The sequence below is a fragment of the Eschscholzia californica genome, unplaced genomic scaffold (genome assembly GCF_041429995.1).
Source record: "Eschscholzia californica isolate CP2 unplaced genomic scaffold, dmEscCali1.0.p SCAF_6, whole genome shotgun sequence".
Classification (NCBI taxonomy): domain Eukaryota; kingdom Viridiplantae; phylum Streptophyta; class Magnoliopsida; order Ranunculales; family Papaveraceae; genus Eschscholzia; species Eschscholzia californica.
In genome coordinates this window covers 19,861,772-19,887,455 of record NW_028238483.1, presented here as the reverse complement: position 1 = coordinate 19,887,455, position 25,684 = coordinate 19,861,772, and the positions used below count along the sequence as shown (strand labels likewise).

Here is a 25,684-nt window from a genome sequence, read left to right as displayed (position 1 = left end):
CAAATCAGTTTGCAAATCACCGCAAATCAGTTTGCAAACCACTGAATAACAGATTGCAAAGTCACCAAATAAATTTAGAATCCTTTTGCAACTTAGATGTTAATTAAGGAACTCAATTTATGTACACAATGTATGCAACATTTTGATAAATTACAAACTAATTGGATTACGTGTCTTTTTACAGGGGTTCGGGGGTGTAGCCCTCGTTTTTTTTGTCGAGATTTAAAAAACGATTAATTGAATTACAAAATTAGAAGAATCAAGTTTATAAACCACTGATTTGCAAAGACATGCAAACCACTGCAAATCAATTTGCAAACCAATGCAAACCACAATGCAAATCAATTTGCAAACCAATTTGCAAATCAGTTTGCAAACCACTTCAACTTAAATTCATCAGACCAAATAAGTAATCAAATAAATGCTCAACATAATAAAATTAAAAAGCTATTAAAGATTCATCAAAATATTCACAAACACATTCATCAAAATATTCAGACCAAACACTATATTCAAACGCCTTTTTTTGAGTGAATCCAACAATTTTTCATCTGAAACAATTTCATAAACTATCTTTCCTCTAAGTTTTGTTATCTCATGAGGTGGCATCTCCATTTCTTCAAAATCCTGGCCTTTTGTAGCATTCGAAATGAATTGACATACGTATAAACCACAATCAACTCTGTAAAGAAAAAACAAGTCATTTAGCTTATAAATTAAAAAAAATTACTTGTCGATTAATAAGCATGATTAATTTATACTTACGACGTTTCTAGTTGTTATGGGCAGTCTACTTGCACTCTCTTAATTCTTTATGGAGGTTTTGGATGCAAATTATCAGTATCGTAAGAATAATGAAGAAGGCCTTCCACAATATTTATCTAAAATATAAGAACATACTTGATTTAAACATTGTAGTATAAGTTAAATTACACTATTCATTTTATTTATGCGAATTGTGGTATATATGTTTACCGTATTTTTCGCACATGTGGAGAATTTGTCATTCCTTTTTTTTCTTGCCATCATGGAGTTGAAGTGAAACCATTTCCATGGTTTCATCATGCACAATATCAGAACTGACCAATGATAACCAGTTGGATCCTTATTTTCCTTTGAATGATTAAGCGGGAATATCAGCATTTGAGAAGAAACATCAAAGTTGCATATCTTTGTTGTCAAACTATCGGTCATCTTCGACTTCTATTGAAAAATAATTAAAGAAACATGTGAGTATGTTGTGGTTATTTTTCAAAGACATCATTGCAACCGAGTTGCAAAGCTCTGCAAATCAGTTTGCAAATCAGTTTGCAAATTAGTTTGCAAATCGTTGCAAATCAGTTTGCAAATCAGTTGCATAGCAGCAACATATAAGAACAAATACAATCAACGTACTAAGAAAAACAAAAATTAAAGATACTTACACAATCAAAGTGGCTGATGTAAGTGAATTTCTTTTCGGTCCCTTCCTTCTTCAATTTATATGCAAACCAATCGATGATTGACCCATTAACAAATCGATTTGATAGAAGATCTTCTAATTGATCAACTGTTATGTTGATCCTATCTTCTTTTGAACACCATACAAGATCACTAAAAAATATTGACAAACACTTATGTTATTTTAGTAAAGTAAATTTTGTCTAAAAACACAGTAAATGTGCATTACCTTCTACGGTAATCACACCAATCTTTCTGAATTGCATTTTTCTCTTTTGATGTCAACATTTTGAAGATTTTGCACCTTGTTAGGTCAAGAACATTTCCATATTCAACTGGTGGATCCTCAAAATCATCGTCATCAATTAACACCGTTTTTCCCTTTTCAACTTTTTGTTCCTACATTTAATAGAATCAACAATGTCATAAAAAGATTTTTTAGACTAAAGATATTAATGAAAAGGATTAAAAAAAAAAATGAAACTAGAAAGCAAGACTCTGCAAACCAGTTTGCACAGCTCTGTAGCGATTTTAAAGAGCTTTGCAAGTCAATTCAAATTCATACAAGAACAGTGAAGTAATCGAATGTACTCAACATAATAAACTATTAAAGATATTGTTTAGAAAACATGTTTTTAATTGTTCTCATTCACCTTTGAAGTGTGTCCTACCTTTTTTTGTTTCTTTTCCTTTTTAGTGTAAACAAACATAGGGTCTTCCAGTTGTTTTCTCTTAGGACGCTCCTTCACACCCTTTTCAATGGATCCTTTAACTATTTCCCTCAATTCAGCAACATTTTCATCTCTTTGTTGTTCCTCATTAAGGCCTTCCATTTCCACTTTCCCTTTTCCCTTCTCTTTCTTCATTTCGGCATCACTTTTTGTTTTTTCCTCATCTTTGTTTTCCTCGTTTGCTTTTTTCCTTTTCTAGTCCCTCATTTATCTCCTTCACAACATCAAATATATCTTTGCTCACATCATTTTCATCCAATTCCTTTCCTCCTCTACTATCTTCATCTACACCATCTATTTCATCTCTCTCGCCTCTCTCTTCATCTTCATGATTAGTTTGTTGGAACTCATCATTAACCTGCATTAAGTACATAATAAACATTTATTAATTTTTACCTAAAATGCAAGGCAATCAGTTTGCAAATCAATTTGCAAATCAATTTGCAAATCAATTTGCAAATCAATTTGCAAATCAGTTGGCAAACCAAGACTTTGAGTACAAAGATCTTACATTATCACTCCCAACATCATCTTTACTGTTATCTTCTGCATCTTTACCCTGCCCATTTTCACCATCTTTTTCATAATTTTCTCTCCCATTTTTACTGCTCTCTCCTTCTTCATTATCATCATTGTCGTCTTCTTCTTCTTTCTCATTTCCAGAGCTTTCTTCAGCATCTTGTGTTTTTTCTTCATCATGTTCATCACCTTGTTCACCACTATTTTCTTCATCATCTTCATTTACTCCTGCCTCAACTTTGCCGTTTTTTTCTAAATACTTCACTCTTCTTTTTAATTTACTTACTTCATACTTGAGCATTTTGATTTCATTCGCTTGATCATCAATCCTTTTCTCAAGAATGGCAAGTGTTGTTTTTCCAGCTGAAGCATCATTTACTGGCATTGGAGGTCTTTCCTTTGGCATTGGATGATTTCCATTGCTCTCCTTTCTTTGCAAATTGTTCGAAGAAGATAGTAATAGAGTTTCTTCATGACTAATTTCTAGGAATTCATCATATACCTGCATTAAGTGCATAATGAAGAACTTATTAACAATTTTAAAGCTTGCATTTCAAAATTAATATTTAAAACTATATTCAAAAACCTATATGCAAACTATAAAGCAAAGCTCTGCAAACCAGTTAGCAAATTGATTTACAAACTGATTTGCAAACTGATTTGCAAACTGATTTGCAAATTGATTTGCAAACTGATTTGCGAAACTTAGCAGACCTCTTGCAAAACAATTCTCAAGGAAAATAGTAACATTTAACAACAGAGATCTTACATTTTCACTCCCAACAGTGGCAAGATCAACTTCTTTCAATGTTGTTGTAATATTTGAAGATCCCATCTTGTTACTCGTGGAGTTAGAGCTTCATTTCCTTCAATCGGTTCAATAATTTTCACTTTTTCACATATAAAGTACTACAAAAAATAACAGATCGTCAAAAATCAATTTGGGAATGCGCAATAATGACAATAACATGAAGTTAAAAAGAACATATTATAAACTTACCAAAATAGCTACTGCACAACCAGCAAAATGTGAAGTTGTCTCACATTTTGATAACTTATCCGCTAATTCTCTGTGTATATCAGCAGCCCAATTGAAGTCATTGATTTTTTTAGGGTTATTTCCCTAATGGCCCCCTACTTTGTGACCAGCTTCCTGCCTGGCCCCCTACTTTACAAGAAATACCCATATGGCTCCCTTCCGTTATAACACCGTTACTCTCTCTCTTCCATTTATTTTCTCTCTCCTCCAACATGTTTTATTTCTCTGCCACCTCGTTAAACCAGCCACATCATCGTCTTCACCGGCAGGGTCGCCGGCCGGCCAAATTTCCGGCCGGCGACCTTCAAACTTTTTTTTTTTCCTTTCTCTAAAAAAAAAGAAATTTTTTTTTTTAAATTCTCTCACCTCTCTCTAAACTCCGGCGAAGGGAAACCTTCGCCGGAGCTAGGTCTGTTCATCACGAACAGACCACGATTTGGTCTGTTCATCACGGACAGACCCAGATCTGGGTCTGTTCATCACGAACAGACCCTGATCTGGTCTGTTCGTGATGAACAGACCTAGCTCCGGCGAAGGTTTCCCTTCGCCGGAGTTGAGAGAGAGAGAGGTGAGAGAATTTTTAAAAATTTTTTTTTTAGAGAGAGAGAGAGAAAAGAGAGAGAAAAAAAAAAGTTTAAAGGTCGACGGCCAGAAATTTGGCCGGCCGGCGATCCTGCCGGTGAAGACGATGATGTTACTGGTTTAACGAGGTGGCAGAGAGAGAAAACATGTTGGAGGAGAGAGAAAATAAATGGAAGAGAGAGAGTAACGGTGTTATAACGGAAGGGGGCCATATGGGTATTTCTTGTAAAGTAGGGGGCCAGGCAGGAAGCTGGTCACAAAGTAGGGGGCCATTAGGGAAATAACCCTTTTTTTTAAATCAATAACAGCATTAATTGCATGTTGTGGTATAGTTCCCAGACCATTAACATAAAAAAGTGTCGCTAGCATGTAGAGAAGCAACAACTTAACAAAATCCTCATCAAGTCCTTCATCGTATTATTCCTCTATCTTCGTTGATAGTTCTTTCAAACAAGTACTGACATCCGTCTTTTTTATCTTCCCCGATCCATTGAAATATTTTTGGATGAATTCACTATTTCGTAGGTTTCCTTTTGGAAATTTAATACTCCCAACGTTTGGCACCCCAAACAATAATGCCAAATCATTAGTTGTAAACGTTATACTTTTGCTTCCAATACGGAATTCACAACTACTAAGATTGAAGGTTTTGAGTACTTTGTTCACTGAATCGGTTGTGTTATCCTTCTTACTAGTTGTAATCCTCTTATGCAATATTGCATCAAACAAGTTTCCGAATGGTGTCTCTTTCAACATTCGGATGATGTTCTCGTTAATATTTTCTTGAAATCATTTAAACAACTGCACAACCCGTTCAAACTAGATCTAATTGATACCTTACGTTCGATACCAGTAGATGTATCAACCGATTTGCTTTTCTTATTTTCTTTTGTTCGAGCCATACTGTGCTTCAAAAGAAACAAACAAAGTATTATGTAACCACCAAAATAATCTCATATGAAACCCTAAATTACAACAATTTAGTGATCATATATGATCAATAAACACTAACCCATTATTACTCCACAGACAATGAGACCACCTTAATTTCCATTCTGGTCTACTTACAGGAAACCTAAGTTCATTTCAAATTCTAATCTAAACAAGAATTGCAGAAGAAATCCATGGAAACCCAACCAATGAAAACAACAAAGAGCTAAAGAAGTGGGAAAATGATCACTTACAAGTTTTGTTTTGTTTGTTTTTTTAGTTGTGAATCTTTACAAGCAATTCCTCAATCCAAATAACTCAATTATCAGAACAAATCAAATCCACAAAACCCAGAAATTGACAACCTTTTTTGCTTTGCTTAAAAACAACCAGTTAGACTTTTGTCTTTTATTTTTCTGATAGATCAGAAATATGAATTTTAGGGCTTTTTATAGGGCAGTTGGAATTGGTTGAAAATATCATCTACGGTTTTCCAGATGTTTCTCTTAGTTGGAATTGGTTGAAAATGAAACCCTAAAAAACATAATATCAAGTTCAGGAAACCAAATACCCTTTTCAAGAAATGTACCATATCAATATTAATATTCTAGTTATAAAGCTAAACCCAGAAAATCAATGAAAACCCTAGTAAATCAATGAAAACCCTAGCAAAATCAAGGATGAAAAAAGTTAGATGAGAACCTTTGATTGTTGCCTTCGATTATTGCCTTCGATTGTTGAACGAGAGACGGGATAGAGAAAGAGAAGAATCGATTTTGCACGGGATAGAGAGAGAAGTGCACGGGATAGAGAGAGAAATACGGGATAGAGAAAGAGGGAAATATCAACCTGATTTGGGTTTGTAATTTCTCTAACAAATAAGGTTAATTTAGTCTTTTCCTTATATGAAATAATTTACAAAAATGCCCCGGGGAGCTGAAGCCTAAAAAAAGTTGATAGATCCTTTTTAACCAAAGCCCCAATTTTTTAGGGTGTTTTGGCCAAATTTCCCGTAATATTATGCGATGATCGTTATTTTCTTCCCTACCGATTGATATAGGGTTATAATATGTGATATCCGTGGATGTAAGTCAAGATTTACGGGGAAAGATATACAAATGAAGTCGTACCGTGTTAAATTATCGTGTCGACTATTTCAATTTATCTTTACGTTTATCACGTGGCCGTAAATTTAACACTAACAAAAAGTGAAAAAGTCCATGAAAAATGAGATTGCGCTATCTAGTTGGAATTCGTGCATGAAAAGTTCATGAACAAAGAACTCATAAATGGAACATGAGCATCTCATAAAAAAAATGGAACATGAGCCTTTTCTATTTCATGCTTTAAGTTCATATATATTTGTTCTAGTAAATCTAGACAACCCGTCGAAGAAGAACCGTCAGCTGAATCGTGCTGCCTACATGGAGAAAAGGACAAATTTTTGATGTTAAGTTTCTTAGGCTTGCTGTGTAGTTAGGAGAGAGAGAAAGGTGCACTCAAGTTATTTAGATTTTCAATTACACATCCACACCCATAAGAAAACCAAGGGCTAAGTTTTTTTTAAAGGCTAAGATTGAATGAACTAAATAATTAAAAATGAGACCGATTTCTTTAAAATATCAATGACTGAGATCTACAAAGTTGCAGAATTTTTATTAGTTCACCACAACAGTAATTGGACACTTCCTGTTAAGTGCACGAGATATTGAGATCGAGGCTCATCAGTAAAACAGTTTATGAAAGGAATGTTTTGTCTATTTGAGGGAGTCGTCCTTTTGAAGAAGTGTCCTTTGACTAAAATGACAATGCGCTCAATTAATCACATAAAATAATGATGACTTTATTTAGAAGATCATCTAGTTCGATCGATTTAGGTATTGTAATGCTTAGCTATAAGCCGACTACGATCGTCAGATCACTTTAGTAGTGGCTAACTCCGACCGGATCGTACAACTTGTTATACCAAAGAGGGTTTATTTAATCGTAGAGATTCGACTAAAGGGAAGGGGGTAAAAGGTTCGGATAGGATCCGCACAAAGATAGAAAGAACCGGGCCCAAAAAAATATGGATCATGCTAAAGGAGTCGCCCATTAAATGACCGACTAGAGTAATGGTCGGCCAGGCCAAGCGCACTAAGAAACTGCCTTAGGCGGCACAACAAGTGGATTTCCGTATTGACTCCTATCTAGTGGTAGTAATATATTAAGAATGATAGTGTTGGTAATGAGGAGGTGGTGATGGTGCTTATTGGTGGTGGTGCATGTGTTGTGGCGGTTGTAGTGGTGCTTAACAGTGGTGAAGTTGTGGTAGTGATGGTGGTGGTAGAATGATGAAGTAATTATAAATACATTGAAGTAAGTATAAATACGTTGTGGTAGTGATGGTGGTGAAGTTATTTATTGACGATGACAGAAAAGGTAGATAAATTTTTTCTCACAACTAAATTTGTAGAAGTAATCATGAAAACGCTACGAAATTGTGGTTTCTACTTTTTGAAAAAAAGTTGATTTTTCCTGCTTAAATAAGCTACAATTTTCCGAACTAAACACGTAAAATTTTCAATAAATGCATAAAAATTTCGAAATACCAAACAAAAAACGGTCAAAATATGACAAACAAATAAATTTGTTTGCAACATAAAATAAGTCTATTTTTCACTTAGGTCATGCTCTATAATTTTTTTTTTTTTTGAATCCAAGGAAACATATCCATTAATAGTGATAAAATCACAATGATACAAGGATGATAATTGTTATTTCTCTCTGTCGGATACGTCATGCTATTTACATACCTGTAAATGCAAATGCCTCCTAAAAGGAGAGAAATTGAACTAGACACACTAATGGGATCCTATCAACTTTTAATCATTAGAGAAGCGAGAACCTATCAACTTTTAATCATTTTTGTTCCTTCAATCTTTTTTTTTTTTTTTTTTTGTTGAGGATTGTTCCTTCAATCTTAGTCATTGGTTTTTATTAAAGGGGTGTGATTGAAAATCTAAATAACTTGAGTGCACCTTTTTGGACTAACGGCATCACCCACGTTGGATCTCTCCTAACTACACAGAAAGTGTAAGAAATTTAGGAGTCGTTTGGCAACACAAAAATAAGTTACTTTTCTGCTTATTTAAGTAAAACAGAAAAAAATAATAATTTGATAACGAAAAAACAACCGACTTCATTTAATACAATATTTGACTTTCTTTTAAAGTTATAATTTTTAACTTTTGACTTTAAAGTAAAGTAACTTATGTTCGACACATGCATGAATTGTACTTGACGAAATTTTTTCCTTCGTTTATCTCCATTCTCCCCTATACCACCACAACTAAACTTTTACCATGACATTGTACCCCCACCACCACAACAACCAATGCACCTGGGTTGCTGGCTCTCACATTTGTTCCCACATCTGACCAGCTTGCTGATGTTTTTACGAAAGGTCTCTCGAATCCTCTATTTTCTCGCTTGCTCTCCAATCTGATGCATCGCATTTCTAGCTCAGATTGAGGGGGAGTATTAGAGAAGATGGTGTTATCTTTGTGTAAGTATAATAAGAATATAATAAGTAGAGTAGAGGTGCATATATACTAAGGGCAGAATTGTCATTATGTAAGTCGAGTTTGTTACTTCTAACGAACTCTTTTCTCGTTCTCTCTTTCTCTCTCTGTAAAATAGTATTTAAATAGTACAAATACTGATGTAATACTTTGATATGAGTTTAATGAATAAACACCAAGATTACTTCCTCCACACAAAATCTCACAGATACTATAATTAGAAGATTTTTTTCTTTATAGAATTCAATAGAGGATTACATTAATTACTTTGTTTTCCTCACTTTTTCATTTAGTTACATGGACAAAATTAGCTTTAATAAGTCGACATAATCTATAGTTATATACGATTGTTAATTAGTGAACCTGCATCGCTTACGAATTTGACCCATATTTCCAGTCAAAACCCCAATATTTCCCATTCGATTCATAGACAAAGCCCATGATTTTCTCCAATCCTCGAACCCAACTGCGAATTCCTCAGCAATGGTTTCACCATTTTCAGTATCCAAGAGCACTTGTTGATCGATCTCTAAAATAGCTTGTTTTGTTAACAATCTTGAATAATAGGTATTGTTGAACTGATACTTTAAACCATTTTCTGGGTTAAGGAATACAGTTTTTTCAATTTCGCCTGTTTTCGTCTTCGGAGGACATTGTTTTCTCAACTCGGATACGAGTGATGGGTCCATGTTTGGGTCTGCTTTTTGTGTACCTTTGTAATTGTACAACCGTTCAAGAATGTTACGACATCTGGTTGAACCCATCGTGTGTCCTCCTACATTTATCAAAATAATTTAGTTTAATTATGATTAATAATGATTGCTAAACAAGAAAATAATTTTCCTCGTTATTATGAATATTACTCTTTTACCCTTGTTATTCCACAAAAAAGGGAGAAAATGGAAAATGGTTAGTTTACCTAAGAGGGTAGTCATGTCAAGTACATCTAAACCTTTGGAATTGAAGTAAGCAAGAGATTTTTCCCAAGTGATGGATGGTAAAGGAAGATCCACTGATGATGCCCTTGATACCAAACTGTCCTTTCTTCCTAGCCTCACAGGATAAGATGGTGCCCCTGCCTGCAGTTTCATTCACCCCAAACTCATTTAAACAAATTGTATCAACTACATTTTCATTCATCTGCAATCTCCCCATGTGAAGGGGCTTTTATATCAGCATTCAAACAGTGTATAAGGAAAATTAGTGTGAATTGAACGACGACCAGTTTGATAAAATTAGGCCTAACCTATATTGTTTAACTATAGTGTCAGAAAATATTTTAGTTGTTCCCTGTCAAGAAACACGCGTAAAATAATTAAAAGTTAATTATGCAAAAAAGAATTGAAAGATAAAAATAAAAGTTGTGTACCAAATGAACTGCATCTCTAGTGGCAAGCACAAGGATATCAGCACATGAAACCACTCCAGGGCACCTTTCCTCTACAACTTCCTTCACAAGATCAATAAATGCAAATCCCCCTAATCTTGCATTCTGTGGGGCAGTTCTCTCTGAGTTGGGTCCTTCCAATAGGATAGATGCATCACAACCCTAGATCCATACACATTTAATATCATATTGTTTCATAAATAATTTTAATCTTAATTACTATGGAATATTGATTAATGTTTTTTTTTTGCTCTTAGTAATTTAAACTATTGTATTAATTCAGACTTACAGATACGAAGCAATCAGAGTAGAGCAGTCGAAGGAGCTTAGGAGTGATGATTTTATCCTTATCCCAAAATAACTTCACTTGATGCTTGACATACTCCTCGACGTCAGGACACGTATCATTGAGCCTATAATATTTTCTCACAAGCCCCGTTGGTGGTGCTACCATCGCGCCCTCAACACTAGTTATTAATGTGCACACTACTAGTACTACTGCCCCAACCAATAACAATAAAATTGCAATATTGGTGTACCCTTTTCTTCTCATCATCTTTATTATCAACTTCTTCTATCTCTCAAAATGTTAATAGAAAACTTGAAGAGGGAAAGAAGATAAAATAAAGAGATGGAGAAAATGAAGATTGTAGTAGTTGTGTGTGAGAGGGATATAGACATATATAGAGACCTTTATATATAGATTATAGTAAGGGTGGTGGTAGTCCTTAAATTAAGGCACGTGCGAGAGGGAACTTTGATGCAGTTGCATGCATGGCTTCTCACATGCATGTGCCAAGGAATTAGGGCTTTTATCAACATTCTTCAAGACTACAATATATGTTGTCTAAACCAAGTTTCTCTATCTCGGGGTTGTAGTTGTACTATAACTTGGTTTGGCGAAGGAAGGCAAAGTAATTTTGTATTTGATATCTGCGGTAGTTTTGGCATTTTTTTTACGCTCAATTTAGTTGGATAGTAGTCAACAGTTGGTAGCCCAAGTAGTTCAAAGGTGTTGACATAAACTCCAGAAAGTCTTGGAGGTCCCAAGTTCGAATCTCAAAGAAGGTGGAATCTTTAGTTATTTGAATGGAGTTTATTAGGGTATAAATAATATTATTGGGCGTCAGGCCATTGTCTTGTTGAGCAATAGGGCCGATCTTGTTAGTGTTTGAGTAGGCGGTTATCGAGTTTATCACATCTATGATGTATCAAATGCCAAATATCACGACTTACGTAGATCGTAGTCATCTTCCAAAAAAAATAATTGGATAGTAATACGTATTTTTGCACCGTAGAGACCAAAGTCTGAATTTCACTATACTACAAATTTTTATTTTATCATTTTTGTAGAACATTATATATTGAAGTCTTTTGGGGACTCCCTGAGGCATACTCCCAAATATACTGGCTCACATGACAAGGGTATTTTGGTCTTTTTTCAGTTTTGTCAGATTGTGAAAAGACAAAAATACACTTGTCATGTGAGGGGGGGGGGGGGGGGGGGGGGGGGGGGATGTACACCTGGGAGTATGTCTAGGGAGTCTTCCTATCACCTTTGTTATAAGTAACCTGGACCTAGGTCACTTCCCAAGTTACGGTTTGTTGTGTTTGCAATCGCTATGTATATGAAGTTCGGCTTACTCAGGACCAAAATTTGGTTGGGGTGGAAATTCATCATTATTGATGTAATAAAAACTATATAAGGATGAAAGCAAGGGCGAAGCTAGGATTCAAAGTTACCCCGGACTAGTCTAAAATTGTGTAGAAACAAAACTTTCATTTCTAACGTATGTGCACTAACTAGTGTTTGAAAAACAATTTTTTTTTAATACGTAAAATTTCGTTAATAGTCAAACATACAAAATTGAAGAAAACGTAACCTTAACAGTTTATAATGTATGAGATCATTAATGATTTGGTGATAACGGAATAACTAAGTTATAGCTTGGATAAAATCCAACAAAAGGGGTAAAACTTGACTAATAACAAAAAGAAGGGTAAAAAAGAAATTAGATCCAAAAATATGAGACATAACTGGAGACTAAAAGTGAAAATAAATAGAACACAAGGGGCAATACAAACTTACTTTAACAGACAAAAAGTGAAAAAAATTGATTGAGGGCGATGGGTTGGGCGTTGGAAAATGCACTTGACCAACCCAGCTACCTAGCTACAATGCTTCGTTTACCGATTCTGACTTACTTATATCAAGTTGTGTCCCGGACTGCAGTCAGGGGTAGCCACCCCCTGGCTTCGCGCTTGGATGAAAGGTATAAACAAATGGCCTTTCAAGCCTTTGGAATGGCCTTAAGGGGCTTTACACGATGTCTTGGATATGACAAATATAGTGTTTATACAGTTCGTAATGCATCGTCATATTATTCATGATGCATCTATTTCATGATATAAAGTTCTCTATTTCTCAAGCCTCAATGAGTCTATCGAAAATGTCATTTCAGTTTAACCTAGTACTATAGCTCGAACTTTTAACACTTCCACAGAGAATGTAGAACTATCACAACCTATCATTGGAGACAAATAATTTTCAAACTTCATACCACTAATGACGATCGAACTAAGCTCTATCAGTTCTTTTTGCATGTCAGACCCTGGCTCCCGACGTGTTAAATATTCTATCATCATCGGAGACCCCTCGAGCTTTTTCAAAACACTTCCACACTTACTAAGTTTGTATCCATATGTGATTGTATGTACATATGGCAGAAAAGTAATAAGGTGAGAGGGTAGAAGTGGAATTAGTATCATTTTGGTCATAATTAATGTTGGTAAGACAAATTCACTCATTCTAGGAAGGGTAACACTTTCAAACTTGAGAAGCTAATTTTATGAATGAGATTCTTGACAAAATTCTAAAAGAACGGTCCAGATCAAAATCAAACTTTGAAAAACTTTGATCAACTTTTGTCTTTTAATAAAAATAAGTCATTAAGTCAAGAATTTTGTCAAAGATTTTGTATATGTAGCACTCCCGAAAAATCCGTTGTTAAGCATAGGAAAAAAAACTTATTAGAGTATTCAACTAAAACCAAGATTAACCATCCCAATTCTAGGTCAACATCTCAAGACCTAAGTATTTGTTGGGTTTTCCTCCTAGTGGGAAAACCTAGTTGGGTTTGGATTAGGAAACCAAACCCGGGCCAGTGTCGAGTTTCTTTCGGTCGGTTACTTATGACGGTGGAATTAGGATTAAGGGAGAGTCTATAAATACTACCTTAACCTAATTTAGATGTGTGTGAGGAGCACCAAAGGGGGCAACACAATTAGAAAAGCACAAGAGAAGAAGGGAGAGAAGGAGGTTGTCGAGAAGAGCGGGGCAGAACTTTTTCAGCACGCGCAATCTTCGTTGTTCGGAAAATCCGACGGTGAGTTCTTCTCCGATTGAGCTGAAATTTGGCAGAATTGTTCTTCACATATTCATCTAGTATTTGTAGGGAGGGATCATTGATTTATCGCCGGAATCCTAGTGAATTTAGGGTCGTTTTGGACTGCAAATTCCTATGCTGTTTTTGTTCTTTCTTGTGAAGGTTTCTCCGTGTTTCTTCGTGTTTGAGATTGATTCTTTTGGGAAGAGTCTGAGTCTTGGATGGACGTGGTCTGTAACTACTTTGCTTATTATAGTTGATTTGGTTGGACTACGAGTCCCGTGGTTTTTACTTCTCACATTAAGGAGGTTTTCCACGTTAAAAATCGTTGTCTTATTTACTTTCGTTCTTTGTTTATTGCTCCCACATATTCTTCTGTATTATCCTCGTAACTAACACAAAGGGAAAAACTCTTGTTTCCGCTGCGCCTAAGTGCCCATTTTTCCCAACAGTATTTATCCTAGTTAAGGACCAATCCCAAATTTTTGATGACATACATACCTACTGCAATACTTGGGGATCAATGCTGGGCATTTGCTTGATTTAGAAGTACATAAGGTGTTTTTTTATATATCTAAGCCACATATATTAAGTATAGTTCTAAATGAAAAAAACGAGTATCTTAGTAATCAAGAATATAACATTTAGATCATCTCTACTCGTTATCATTTGGTTTTGATTTAGATGACTACAAAGTTAACGTGGTTTTAGAATTAAACCACACATTATAGGTCCAATAGTCTATATTATACAAAAACACATGTTAAGTTCCTAGAACGTCGTACGTAAATGGGCGTGCGAAAATTGTTTTACATAAAAAATGAGTAACGAAATAACCAAGAACATAATGTCTAAGTCATATCCACATTTGTTAGAGCAAGTCCAATCCAAGCCTGTCTTAGGCCGAAAAAACCACTTTTTCACCTAAAATTATTGGCCTCAGCTTAGCCTCTAAAATTCAGCTCCAGCCTCTCTTGGGCCGAAAATTTGAATTTCCCTCTTTTCTACCATATTAAATATTATTAACTATCCAACCACCATATTAAATATCTCATATTTCTCTATAAATACATCCCCCTTTCTCTACAAACTCATCAAACTTCATCTTCTTCTTTCTCATCAAACTTCATCTTCTTCTTTCTCTACCATGGATCCTATAAATATTATGAATCCCATAAATTCTTTGAATCCCATGAATTCCAATTTTACTTTATTTATGTTGATGTTTGAAGAAGATGAATGGGCTCGACAAAGAGATGACGATGATCGTAGAATGTTAGAAGAAATGGAAAATAACGCTACACGAAAACGTTCTCGTCATGTTGGTTCTGTGGTCGCCAAACTATAGATCGTAATAGACAACTCGGTCATGAAAACATCATGAGAGACTATTTCAATGAAACTCGAACTTATGATGACACATTGTTTCGCAAACGCTACAGGATGAATCGTGCTTTATTTTTGCGTATTCTCAATGTTGTTGGGGGGTACAACCCCAGATTTACTGAAAGAGTTGATGCATTTGGGCAAAAGGGATGCTCACCTCATCAAAAAATAACAGCTGTAATGAGGATGCTTGCATATGGATGTGCGGCCGACTCACAAGACGAATATTGTCGGATTGGTAAGTCTACTGTCATTGAATCTTTAAGAGAATTTCTAATCGGAGTCATCCATGTGTTCGGCCCTAGATACTTGAGAGATCCGAATGAGTTAGATATATTTAGACTCCTAGCACTTGGTGAATCGCAAGGATTTCCTGGAATGCTAGGGAGTATTGATTGTATGCATTGGGAATTGAGTAAATGTCCCGCCTCATGGCACGGATCCTACACTGGTCATGTCAAAGCCCCAACTATCATCCTAGAAGCAGTTGCATCGTCAGACCTCCATATATGGCATGCATTTTTTGGGATGCCTGGATCATGCAATGACATTCATGTTCTTGAACGTTCACCGGTTTTTGATCAACTGTTAAGCAATGAGAGTCCCCCAGTTAATTATGTAGTTAATGGCACACAATATAATATGGGTTATTATCTTGCTGATGGGATATACCCTCCATGGGGTACTTTAGTTAAAACTATTGCTAATCCACATGGTCCAAAAGAAGCATTTTATGCCAAAAGACAAGAGTTGGTTCGAAAAGACGTTGAACGAGCTTTTGGTGTACTGCAAGCTCGTTGGGGAATTATTCGGGGACCGTCACGTTGGTGGGACGTAAAGACCATGAGTGACATTATGAAGGCATGTATCATAATGCATAACATGATTGTTGAAGACGAAGGTCCAAATGCTACAACCAATATTGAGGGATGTCAAATGGGTCCGATAGAGCGTGGAGAAGACTTATCGGACGAAGTGCTTCAACGTGTAGGTCGAATTAGAAGCCAAGATACTCATTCTCGGTTGCAGGCAGATCTTATCGAACACTTATGGAATACGAGATCAAACGATGACAATGAATAACTTTTGGTCGTTGGATTATTAGTAATGTGTTTTCTATCGTCGGATTATTAGTTTTGTGTTTTGGATCGTCGGATTATTAATGCAAAAGTCGGTTTGTATTAACATAATTTCATTATTAAAAGTTGTTTTGATTTTTGTTATTTTTTAGTTTTTTTTAAAATTTTATATTTAATTATTTAATGTTTTTATTTTATTTATTTTTTTTAAAAAAAAGGTAGATCTGGCCGTTGGATAAATCAACGGCCAGATCTGTCCCCAATGTGACCGCTGGGGTCCCCAACGGTCACATGGAGACCCCCTTGCGACTGAAGGAAGAGCCCCAGCCTCCGCTCCAAGCGGCTGGGCTTGGAGCGGGTGGCTGAGGCCATAATTTCAAAATTATGGCCTCAGCCAGCTGGGGCTGGACTTGCTCTTCGTTTGGTTTGAGTTGGATGAACCATAAACTTGACAAAATTTGCATCTTCATCTATATATTACCGAGATGTATCATTGGAACAATTTGATTACATGGGTTAGGTCATAGTACATTCAATAAACAATATTGAGTTGATATGTAACAACAACCCTAATTTTGTACTATTGCAACTATTACTTAACAATTGAATATGAAGATTGATTTGAAATCATAGTATTCTTTTTCTACCCTATAAGCATTGCTTTAACTAGTGGATTGTACTTGGGGGGTAAGAAGCCGCGTAGAGTAAGTATGTAGTATTATTAACAAGGTGCAAGTGGCACCGGCTGAAATTGTCATAGAGACAAAGTTAAGTGCCTAGTTGGGGTTTTAGTATTCTTCTCTCATTTATAAAGCCTAATAAAATTGAAATTGCCGTTCTACCAAGATACAAAAAGGTTTTTTTTTTAACCTATGAAGAATAACATAGGTCTAATAAACTAATAATTGGCGAACGAAGATGTTATTTTCAAGTAAAAAAGTCTATAATTTCAACAACAAAAAAAAGTAAAAAGTATATTTTCTTCAACAAAAAAAAAGTAAAGAAGTATTTTGAGGCATCTACTTTTAGTTATAGGGCATGTAAACCTTGGTCAGTTAGATTTCATTTTAACTCATGTAGACAACTTAAGTTCGAGTCTAAAAATCAACATGTTCATTTGTTTTTCTCTGATATCATTTTCACAACCTCGGATCATTGCCACTAGCCTGCAACACCACTTTCGGTCCCTAAATCCTAAACCTCAATGAGGGTTACGAAGGATGTGTGGCGGGTCAACCACGAAACCCTCGAAAAGGTTTTTTTTGCGAAATCCCTACCTGAGGTTTGGTTCTAGCAAAGGGATCACTTCCCTTCGCCAAAACTGTGTAGTTAAAGAGAGAGCGAGAAAGAGGAGAGAGAGCGAGACACAAAAAGAATGAGACCTATAGACCAAAACTGTGTAAGTCAGATAGAGTTCATTTCACCTCATTTAGACAACTTGAGTTTGATTCTAAAAATCAACTAGTTTATTTTTTTTGTTCTCTAATATCATTTGCACTACCTCCCACCATTGCCACTAGCCAGCAACACCACTTAGGGTCCCTAAACCCTCCTAAACCTAAAGGAGGCTTTTGAAAGGTTTGTAGCTGGTCAACCACGAAACTTTCGAGGAGGTTTTTTGACGAACCCCCTACTCGAGGTTTGGTTCCGGCAAAGGGATCACAATTAAAAAGAGAGCTGTAGAAACATAAAGTGATGGTGAGAAACGGGGAGGGAAAGAGCAGAGAGTAAAAAATGAGGGAGGTGGCTGGAATTGGTGGTGAGAGATGAAGAAGAACAAAGAAACTGGGTGACCCCAAAAAGTTTGACTAAATATACTTTCCCTTCAAAATTTTGTACTACAAAATTTTTTCTTGTTTTCTCAAAGTGACATCTTTAAATGGAGAGGTAACACAGATGAAGCAATGAACTATAAAAAGTCGTAGACTGGAGTCACTGGACAGGAATAGAGGTGTATGGAGGTCTCATTGTGTGGAAGACCACCAGGGCTGGTTATGGCCTTTAGCCCTCTACAAATATTTACTGCAAGTAAATGGGAGTCATTGCTCCCCCAAAACAAAAACTTCTCTAGGCACAAAATTTCAAAGGTAAATTGTAATTTTCGTCAAATTTTTCAGAGTACAAAAATTTAAAAAAAAAATTGTAATTTTTTCAAATTTCCACAACAATACAACTTCTGCCTCACCTCCTCCTATCTCTGACTACCAACTCCAGTCACCACCTAACAACCACCACCAGTTCTCTTTCTCTTTCAAACTTTGAATAACAGTAGCTTGTATTTGCTACAAAACCGACATTTGCAAGTTGCAAATCTTTGTTTTCCTCCAACTCCAACTGATCACAATTCTACTCAACACCAAGTTGGTGTAAAATTAAACTATGGGGTCAGTAAAGTTCACTCTTTTAACTCTCAACAAAATCAATAAACTAGGTACCACCAAAGTGGTGAAGTACTTGTGTAAATTGTACCCAACATCCCCACCTAGCCTAACAACAAAGATTGAACTGCCAGCACCTCCATTTACTAGTTTCATAACTAATCAGCTCCGGATCACCGGTTATGTGTTGTCCAGCCACTGCCGGCAACCTCTCTCCAGTGAAAGAAATTATTAATATGGTAGAATTTTGGAAGGGTAAATAGGAAAAGATTCCGTAAACTGTTAAAGTTGGCTGATTACCTGACAGAAAACACTCAAAAGGAGGCCATACTGGAAGCTGGTCTTCTTTAGGGGGGCATTTTAGTTAGTTGGTCATCTTTAGGGTGCAAAATGGAACCCAAACAATTGCTACAATGGCTTGGCTTACCATCTTTGACTTCACCCAAGTTTAACTATGATGAACCAAATTTCTAGACTGAGCTGTGAATGATGATAGTACAGTTCCTCCGAAAACCCTAGAAGTTGAGATGGCCCCAACAGCTATGGATGATAGTACAGTTCCTTCGAAAACCCTGGAAGTTGCGATGACCCCAACACTAAACCTGAGAAGTCTTTCGTATTAATCTAGATACCTTGTAGAAAAACGCAGATTGATCCAGAATGAAAGCCACCAAAGAAACAGCTACTATACAAGAGAACGGATGGATATCAGATATACATGAAAATCCGGTACCGCGAGTTATGACTCGGGCCATCACTAAATTTCTGCTAGCCGAACAACTCATCCTGTTCTCGTCTCACTACAGTATACTCAAAACAAGAAATGAAGAAATCACTACAAGAGACCAGGTTTCGCCGCCGAAATATCCTGCAATATACCACAAAAAATTAATGACATACTGCTACTAAGTAAGCAACACAAAAAGTTTCAGGGACTGAACATTTTATTATGTTTGTCGGCAGGTAACTAAAAAAATTTGACAATGAGAGGAGAGGCTCTAGATATTATATTGTTGATCGGAAGACTTCTATTGGTCGACGACGGACTATTCTCACATGCATCCTCACACGTGGCTTTCTTCGAGTCTATCATGTGTCTTTGTGTTAGGTGAGGCGGACCACATGTGATCTTGGGTCTATCATGTGTCAACCCAGCTCTGCTACCATGTTAAGTTTGTGGATATCCAATTCAAAGCCAACGAGTAGAGAGGCCATATATCTTATTGTTGGTTATGAACTTTTATTTGCCTATGTGGGACCATTCTAACACATTTGACTTGTCGATAAGAAATGTTTATTATGAAGAGAGCCTGTGAAGCACCGTTACTTTCCGACCTTCATAGACATTAAAAATCCTAGTGTAAGGAAGTGATATAATTCTCAATGTGGGTTTCGCACATCCAATAGTAGAAGTTAGACAAGCTAAGGCACTGCTATATTTCCTTCTCGTACTCGAATATACAAAATATAAATCAAGATAGACAAGCTAGGGGACTTGCCATGATTTCCAGAGTTCTGCAACTTTGGAAGAGCCGGTAATGACATTTCTGTGAATGTTGAGATGTAATCAGTTAGATTTGAGATGTGTTTCTGAACTTACGATAACTGTTAATAAAAACTTTAGTTTTAGTTACCAGGAGCACAAAGAGATAAAGATGAAATTGAGGATGATGAGGGCCATGGTGCAGCTATATTATCCCTCAAATCACATGTGAAGCTGAAGCCAGTAGAATTGTCAAATACTACATCTGCTGGCAGACTTCGAAGTAGACAACCTACATTTCCCCATTTTATTATAAGGTTAGATTTTGTTGGTTAATCACTAAAGCCACAATTATTCTATTAGTATTAAGAGACAAATAATAGAAAAAGGACGAGGTATAGAAGAGAAATACGGAACAATAGCTCACCTTGTTCTCCATATGCTGTCCCATTAGAATTTTGTAAGGAACGGATCCAAGAAAGCGAAAACAGATAATGGTAGATCAGATGAAATGTTGGAACCAGCAAAATAATTCAAAGAAACACTGGAAAACCACATCGCGAAGTAGTACCTTGAAGACTGAAGTCTTTCAAATCCACATCACAAAGCTTGTAGATATCTGCCATGACACCACCTTTCTGCAACATGGATCCAAACACTGTCGCACAATTTATGGCTTGCCTATTTGTAATTAACATCTGCTTCTGTATCTCGGCTATGTAAGTATTTAATGAGTTACAGCAGGAAGGATTTGGACCAGCCAAATCACGGCATGCTTTAGTTACTGTTGTAGGTTGCTCGAACTCTAAAGGACAAACTGCATTGGATCACGAAGGAAAGCTTAAACTAAATTGAAATCCAGCAAATCTGTCACAAGCTGCAATTACAGAAACTACAATATATATTTGTAAGACTTCATACTGGAGTTCTTTTTTTTCATTTTTCCTGTTCTATTTGATTGGTACTAATAGAATGATCTTTGAGTGACTTAAAAAACTTTATTTGGATTAGGCAGTTTGAGGAAAAGGTACTCACATGGGCAGAAGGAATCGCCAAGTAATAAAAGATAGGCATAACCAAGGAATAGAATAAATAGAAGCAAAAATACAATAATGACATCACAACCGATGCATCAGATCACAATTAGTACCTTTGTTAACCTTGCAGGCAGATAATATTCGATATGCAGTATTGGCAACATCTACTGAAAGCTTCTTTGAGAGATATGAATAGACTACTCCCTTACAATCATTTAGTACATCAAATCCACCAGACTCCCCAAGCAAATTGGGATGAACAGTGATAGCAGGCTCAGATGAGGAAATGCGGAGTGCAGCTTCAGCAACTGCAGGCTGGCAAACTGGTCTACAGCACTCCTTGAGAGGATCAACTGAACTGCAAGCATCCAATAATTTGCTTGTGTTCACCAGTTTTTCTAAGGTGATTGTGTCCTTTACGGGGCAAGAACCTCCTGTGAGGTTTGAAGGTTTTACGGAGCAAATTGAAGGAATCGTACTGTTAGCCCCTCTGCTAGCTAGTATACTAATAATATCAGAGAAACAATCATCTGCTACTGATTTTTCAAGAACTAGCTCATTAGAATTTCCACTATAGTGTCCTTGGAAGATATGAAGTAAGCTACTAACCTGGGGGCAACACACCACATTTCCTACTAGAGCTGCTAAAGGTGCAGAACAATCAGATGCCGTTTTATCCATGATATCTGATATAGCAGAAAATTTTATAGGGCATTTCCCAGTCAAGACTGGTTCATATGTCGTAGGAAACGAAGGGTACATAGGTGATAATGTGTCTCCTGGTCCAGGGTATGGATGAGGTGGGATGAAAGCTGGTGATATTTCTATGGGATCAAATAGTCCATCACCAGGAGGTTCAGCAACGTTAATTGTAGAAGAAAATTCGGAAGTGGTTCCAGGTGATGTCTGCAGTGTTACTACTTGCTTGAAGGTAGATAACCAAACTGTGAATACTAGGAACCAATAGCATGAAGATCCTGCAAAATTAACATAAGAGTAAGAACTCAAGATTTTCAGTACCTCTCGAATAACTCAAGAAACACAAGACGAAGAAAACATGAATGAGCACGGCAAAATCTGCAAAATTGACTCTAGCAGTAAGCGAAGGACAATGGGAGAAAAATAAAGTTGTGTTATCAGGTTTAGTTCATTTCACATGATAGAGAAAGAGGGCCAAAAGGCTGATCAACCAAAAATAAAGGTAGAATACAAAAAAGCATTAGTTCTTTATGACCTACCTTTAAGATGAATATGAACCCTGAAAAACGCCATTACTACGCTTAGCCCTTCGGCAACATTGAGATCGACCAGAGATCTATGGTATCTCCATATAGCATTCAGTTTATTATTGGACAGCAATAGTTCCAAACGATAAGACCTGCAGGTTATACAAAACCCAGATAACGACTTAGTTAGGGAATGGTAAGAGTTGCGTTATAGAAGATGTACAGAAAATAACTACCGAAGTACTAATGATAAACAAAAACAGTAGATAATTATGAGTGTGCTTCAAGAGAAAGAAGATAGTAGACTGCGACAGAATAATGATAACACCAAGTTACAAAATTTATTAATGTTCAATTTTTGACAGTTAAATGTTCTCTTTCCATACCCCAGCATCATCCGAAACCTTTGAAAAGTAGGAGGTGACTACAGACTTAAACCGCTGTAAGGAGGTCTCGAGGACGCAAGGAAGAACCCTTAATTTTGAAAATGAAGGAAAAAACATTTTGAATCTATAGACAACTTTAACTTTTAACGAAACTGATCACAGATCCGAAAGAACATCACCAGAGAAAGTATACAGGAGTATAACGATTTGCAGTATTTACTTTTCAAGAGAATTTACAATTGCTTGGATGTTCAGATATAAATAAATATATATATATATATATATATATATATATATTTTGACCCGAAGGAGCATGAACTCAAACTCAAGAGATATGAGAGAAGTGCTAGTATTAAAGAAAGCTGGAGACAGCAATTAGAAACATTACATTATTTCAGGAACAAATTTTGAATTACATATATTTATAATATATATACAGTTTTAACTTATTTATGGCATTACAAACAAGAGAGGGCCAATGAAAAGGAAAGGGGAAGATAAAAAATGAATTTCTTAACAATATACAAAAAACCAGCACATATTCTCTGCAACTAATCACTCCGTCTCCAAAAACATCACTGAAGCAATGTTGATGAACTATAGAAGTTAATGTCTACACAATTATATCCTAAACACCGTCCACTACACTAAATAGGTTAACTGTCAATGACATCATTTAGTTCTTTATTCTAGGTATTAAAGATGTTCTAATATTGAACATTAATCCAAGTACTGAACTTCTGAGAATCTGGAACACCCATTACCACCATGAAGCCAGACGATCAGTCTCGCCTAGAATTCATCAGTGGTTTCTACCTTATCTAATTCAAGCAACAAGGTAGGTTTACCAACAACTTTTTTATCAAACTGAATAAGAGACTTCACTCTAGTCATATGATACTTTGGATACTTGTACTCATCGCTATCAAACTAGTAAAACAAGATGCTCGGAAAGACCAAAAAACTATCACCACTGACAACCGATATTACAGAACCTACGCATTTAAATTGTAACCCAAGCACAAGGCAACTCTTTGTTCAGTTGCACATCAAGAGAAACCCATGAGATGGGGCTCCTATTTCAGTTACAAAAGTATACTCAACCCGCCTGTGAGAGAAACAAGGGGGTCTCTCTCCTCTCTCACGTTCAATCACGTGGAGACAGAAATCTTTGTTTCTTTCACAGGCGGTTCAAGTGGGAGTCCAAAGAGGCGGGTCATGTAGACTTGTTGTTTCAGTTACACCATTATCAACTATTGAACATAATCAAGACATAGATGAAAAAATCTCAACTAGAGACTTAATCATTTAAGGGTTTATAGAAGGTGAACTTTTGTTATTTACACCTCACTCTTCTCTAATTCTTTTCCTATCATTCAAGATATTACAAAATAATTAATTGAACAAACTCCTACTAACACTAGAAAATGTTAAGAGGATCTACCTCCTAATCCAAAACCTAGTGTATAACCTAAGTCTCTTTTTTAACATCATTGTTCCAAATGTCCACATTGCACCCAAATCTGAAAGCCAACACACTGAAATATGACAGAAATAAGTAGTGACTAAAACCTCAATGATTTACCACCTACCATATCTGAGCTAAAACCCCTCTTTCCCTACTTCTAATAGTGTAGATCAAACTAAAGTATGAGAGTTAAGCTGACAAAAATCAAAGAAACAAGAAGATAAGTAATGTTTTTAGGGTTTCTTTTTTTTTTGTGAGTTAGAGACCATTAAAGCATAAAATGAAGGTTCTGAAACAAACAAGACCTAATCAAAATCAAGCATTGATTCACTAATACTACTAGTACAAGTTCAGATTGATGAAGATGAGTAAAGGAAATGAAGAGGAAGGAAAAAGATACCTGTTCTAAGTGGATCCAACGGTCAATAATCAGTTCATCCACATTTTCATAGAAACCCTTTTTTCTTTTTTTTGTTCCTCTTTCTCTGCAACTTTTTCCCCCTTTCAGTCTCTCTCTCTCTCTCTAATCTAAAACACTTCGCTTTTCTAGATGCCCTTTTTATAACAGCGGATTTGAAGTATAAATTTTATTTCGATTTTGGGAATGATTGTCTGAACTGACTTTCCAAAGTCCCCCTCTCACTTGAGTTAAATTACAAAGTAGGATCTTACCCGAAAATACCTAATTTGCTAAAGAGGTTTTGGGCAAAATGCTCAAAATTGGGCCAACAATAAGCCCCATGCCCAAGTTAGATGGGTTATAAGAAGGATGTCCAAACGCGTCAGACTTCAAAAACTAAAAACGAAACAGCCTTGTTTTTTCGCGGAATATAGAAATGCCATGCACATATGCCCGCGAAATTTTGGAAATTTTTGCACAAAATCTGACGTCCGCTCAGATTTGAAATGACCAGCACATGCAACCGTCACTTCTCCATTAATTCATTCCCACGCCGGTCAGTTTTGGGAAACCAGAGAAACCATTTTTTTTCTCTCCATTTCGACTGATTCTTCGTTCCAACTTCTCCATTTCGTCTGATTCTTCGTTATGACTTCTCTTTCTCTTTCTAGAAATCAGTTCAAAATCACCTGATTCTTCTTCATTTCACCTGAACATAAAGCCCTAAACCTCTCTTTATTTACAAATCTGTTAAAAAACAGTAAGTTTTCATACTCTCTCACCTCTATTACACAAAAAGGCCTAAATCTGAAAATAAATCTCCTACAAATTTAATTTCATCTATGCAGATGGTGAAGAAAAACACTCAAAAAATCACTTCCTCAAAAAAAAAAAACAACTGAAGAACCAGCAAAAACAAGATCCAAAACAGTTAAAGAAACAAAGATGAAGGAACAGGTCCAAACAAGAAGTAACCATAGGAAAAAAGAAGGTATAATGCAGTTATTTCAAACAAATGATTTATTTTGAAGTTCAAAATTTGTAGGCTTCAATTTCAGTTCATTTTACTGTAGGGGTTCGCTAAGTATTTGGACCCTTTGTTGAAAAGCATTTCATTTTAGGGTTTGAACAAGCTTTTTCAACCTTTGTTACAAACGTACCTCTTATTCTTTCATCATCTTCCACTGTTGTGGCTATTGTTCCCAGTGCATTATTCAGAGTGTCGTGAATTTTTGTATGTACATAGTGATCCCAATACAAAATA

At 36.0% G+C, this 25,684-nt stretch overlaps 4 protein-coding genes across 5 annotated transcripts; all 4 read right to left on the bottom strand.

Moving 5' to 3' along the window:
• Positions 1-812: 812 nt before the first annotated feature.
• Positions 813-2,306, bottom strand: LOC147532278 (uncharacterized). Its single transcript, XM_086649928.1, has 5 exons — positions 2,094-2,306; positions 1,670-1,839; positions 1,425-1,593; positions 976-1,203; positions 813-881 (listed from the first exon to the last, which is right to left on the bottom strand). The coding sequence occupies exons 1-5, from the start codon at positions 2,304-2,306 to the stop codon at positions 813-815; spliced, it is 849 nt and encodes a 282-aa protein (XP_086506054.1).
• An 8-nt stretch (positions 2,307-2,314) lies between these two features.
• LOC147532277 (uncharacterized) lies at positions 2,315-3,497 on the bottom strand. The gene is made up of 3 exons (XM_086645069.1): positions 3,460-3,497; positions 2,683-3,192; positions 2,315-2,529 (listed from the first exon to the last, which is right to left on the bottom strand). The coding sequence occupies exons 2-3, from the start codon at positions 3,094-3,096 to the stop codon at positions 2,332-2,334; spliced, it is 612 nt and encodes a 203-aa protein (XP_086501195.1). The 5' UTR covers positions 3,097-3,192; positions 3,460-3,497; the 3' UTR covers positions 2,315-2,331.
• Positions 3,498-9,029: 5,532 nt separating this feature from the next.
• Positions 9,030-10,855, bottom strand: LOC147532276 (putative peroxidase 61). Its single transcript, XM_086645068.1, has 4 exons — positions 10,481-10,855; positions 10,174-10,353; positions 9,724-9,883; positions 9,030-9,579 (listed from the first exon to the last, which is right to left on the bottom strand). The coding sequence occupies exons 1-4, from the start codon at positions 10,745-10,747 to the stop codon at positions 9,155-9,157; spliced, it is 1,032 nt and encodes a 343-aa protein (XP_086501194.1). The 5' UTR covers positions 10,748-10,855; the 3' UTR covers positions 9,030-9,154.
• Positions 10,856-19,081: 8,226 nt separating this feature from the next.
• On the bottom strand, positions 19,082-24,576 carry LOC147532275 (putative GPI-anchored protein At1g61900). 2 transcript variants are annotated; one of them, XM_086645063.1, is made up of 9 exons: positions 24,421-24,576; positions 23,997-24,090; positions 22,179-22,318; positions 21,054-21,917; positions 20,475-20,720; positions 20,331-20,345; positions 20,055-20,195; positions 19,920-19,967; positions 19,082-19,288 (listed from the first exon to the last, which is right to left on the bottom strand). In XM_086645063.1, exons 2-9 carry the CDS (start codon positions 24,062-24,064, stop codon positions 19,221-19,223), a joined length of 1,590 nt encoding a protein of 529 aa, XP_086501189.1. In that variant the 5' UTR covers positions 24,065-24,090; positions 24,421-24,576; the 3' UTR covers positions 19,082-19,220. The 2 variants fall into 2 exon arrangements, with proteins under 2 accessions (XP_086501189.1, XP_086501190.1); XM_086645064.1 differs by lacking the exon at positions 23,997-24,090.
• Positions 24,577-25,684: the final 1,108 nt, after the last annotated feature.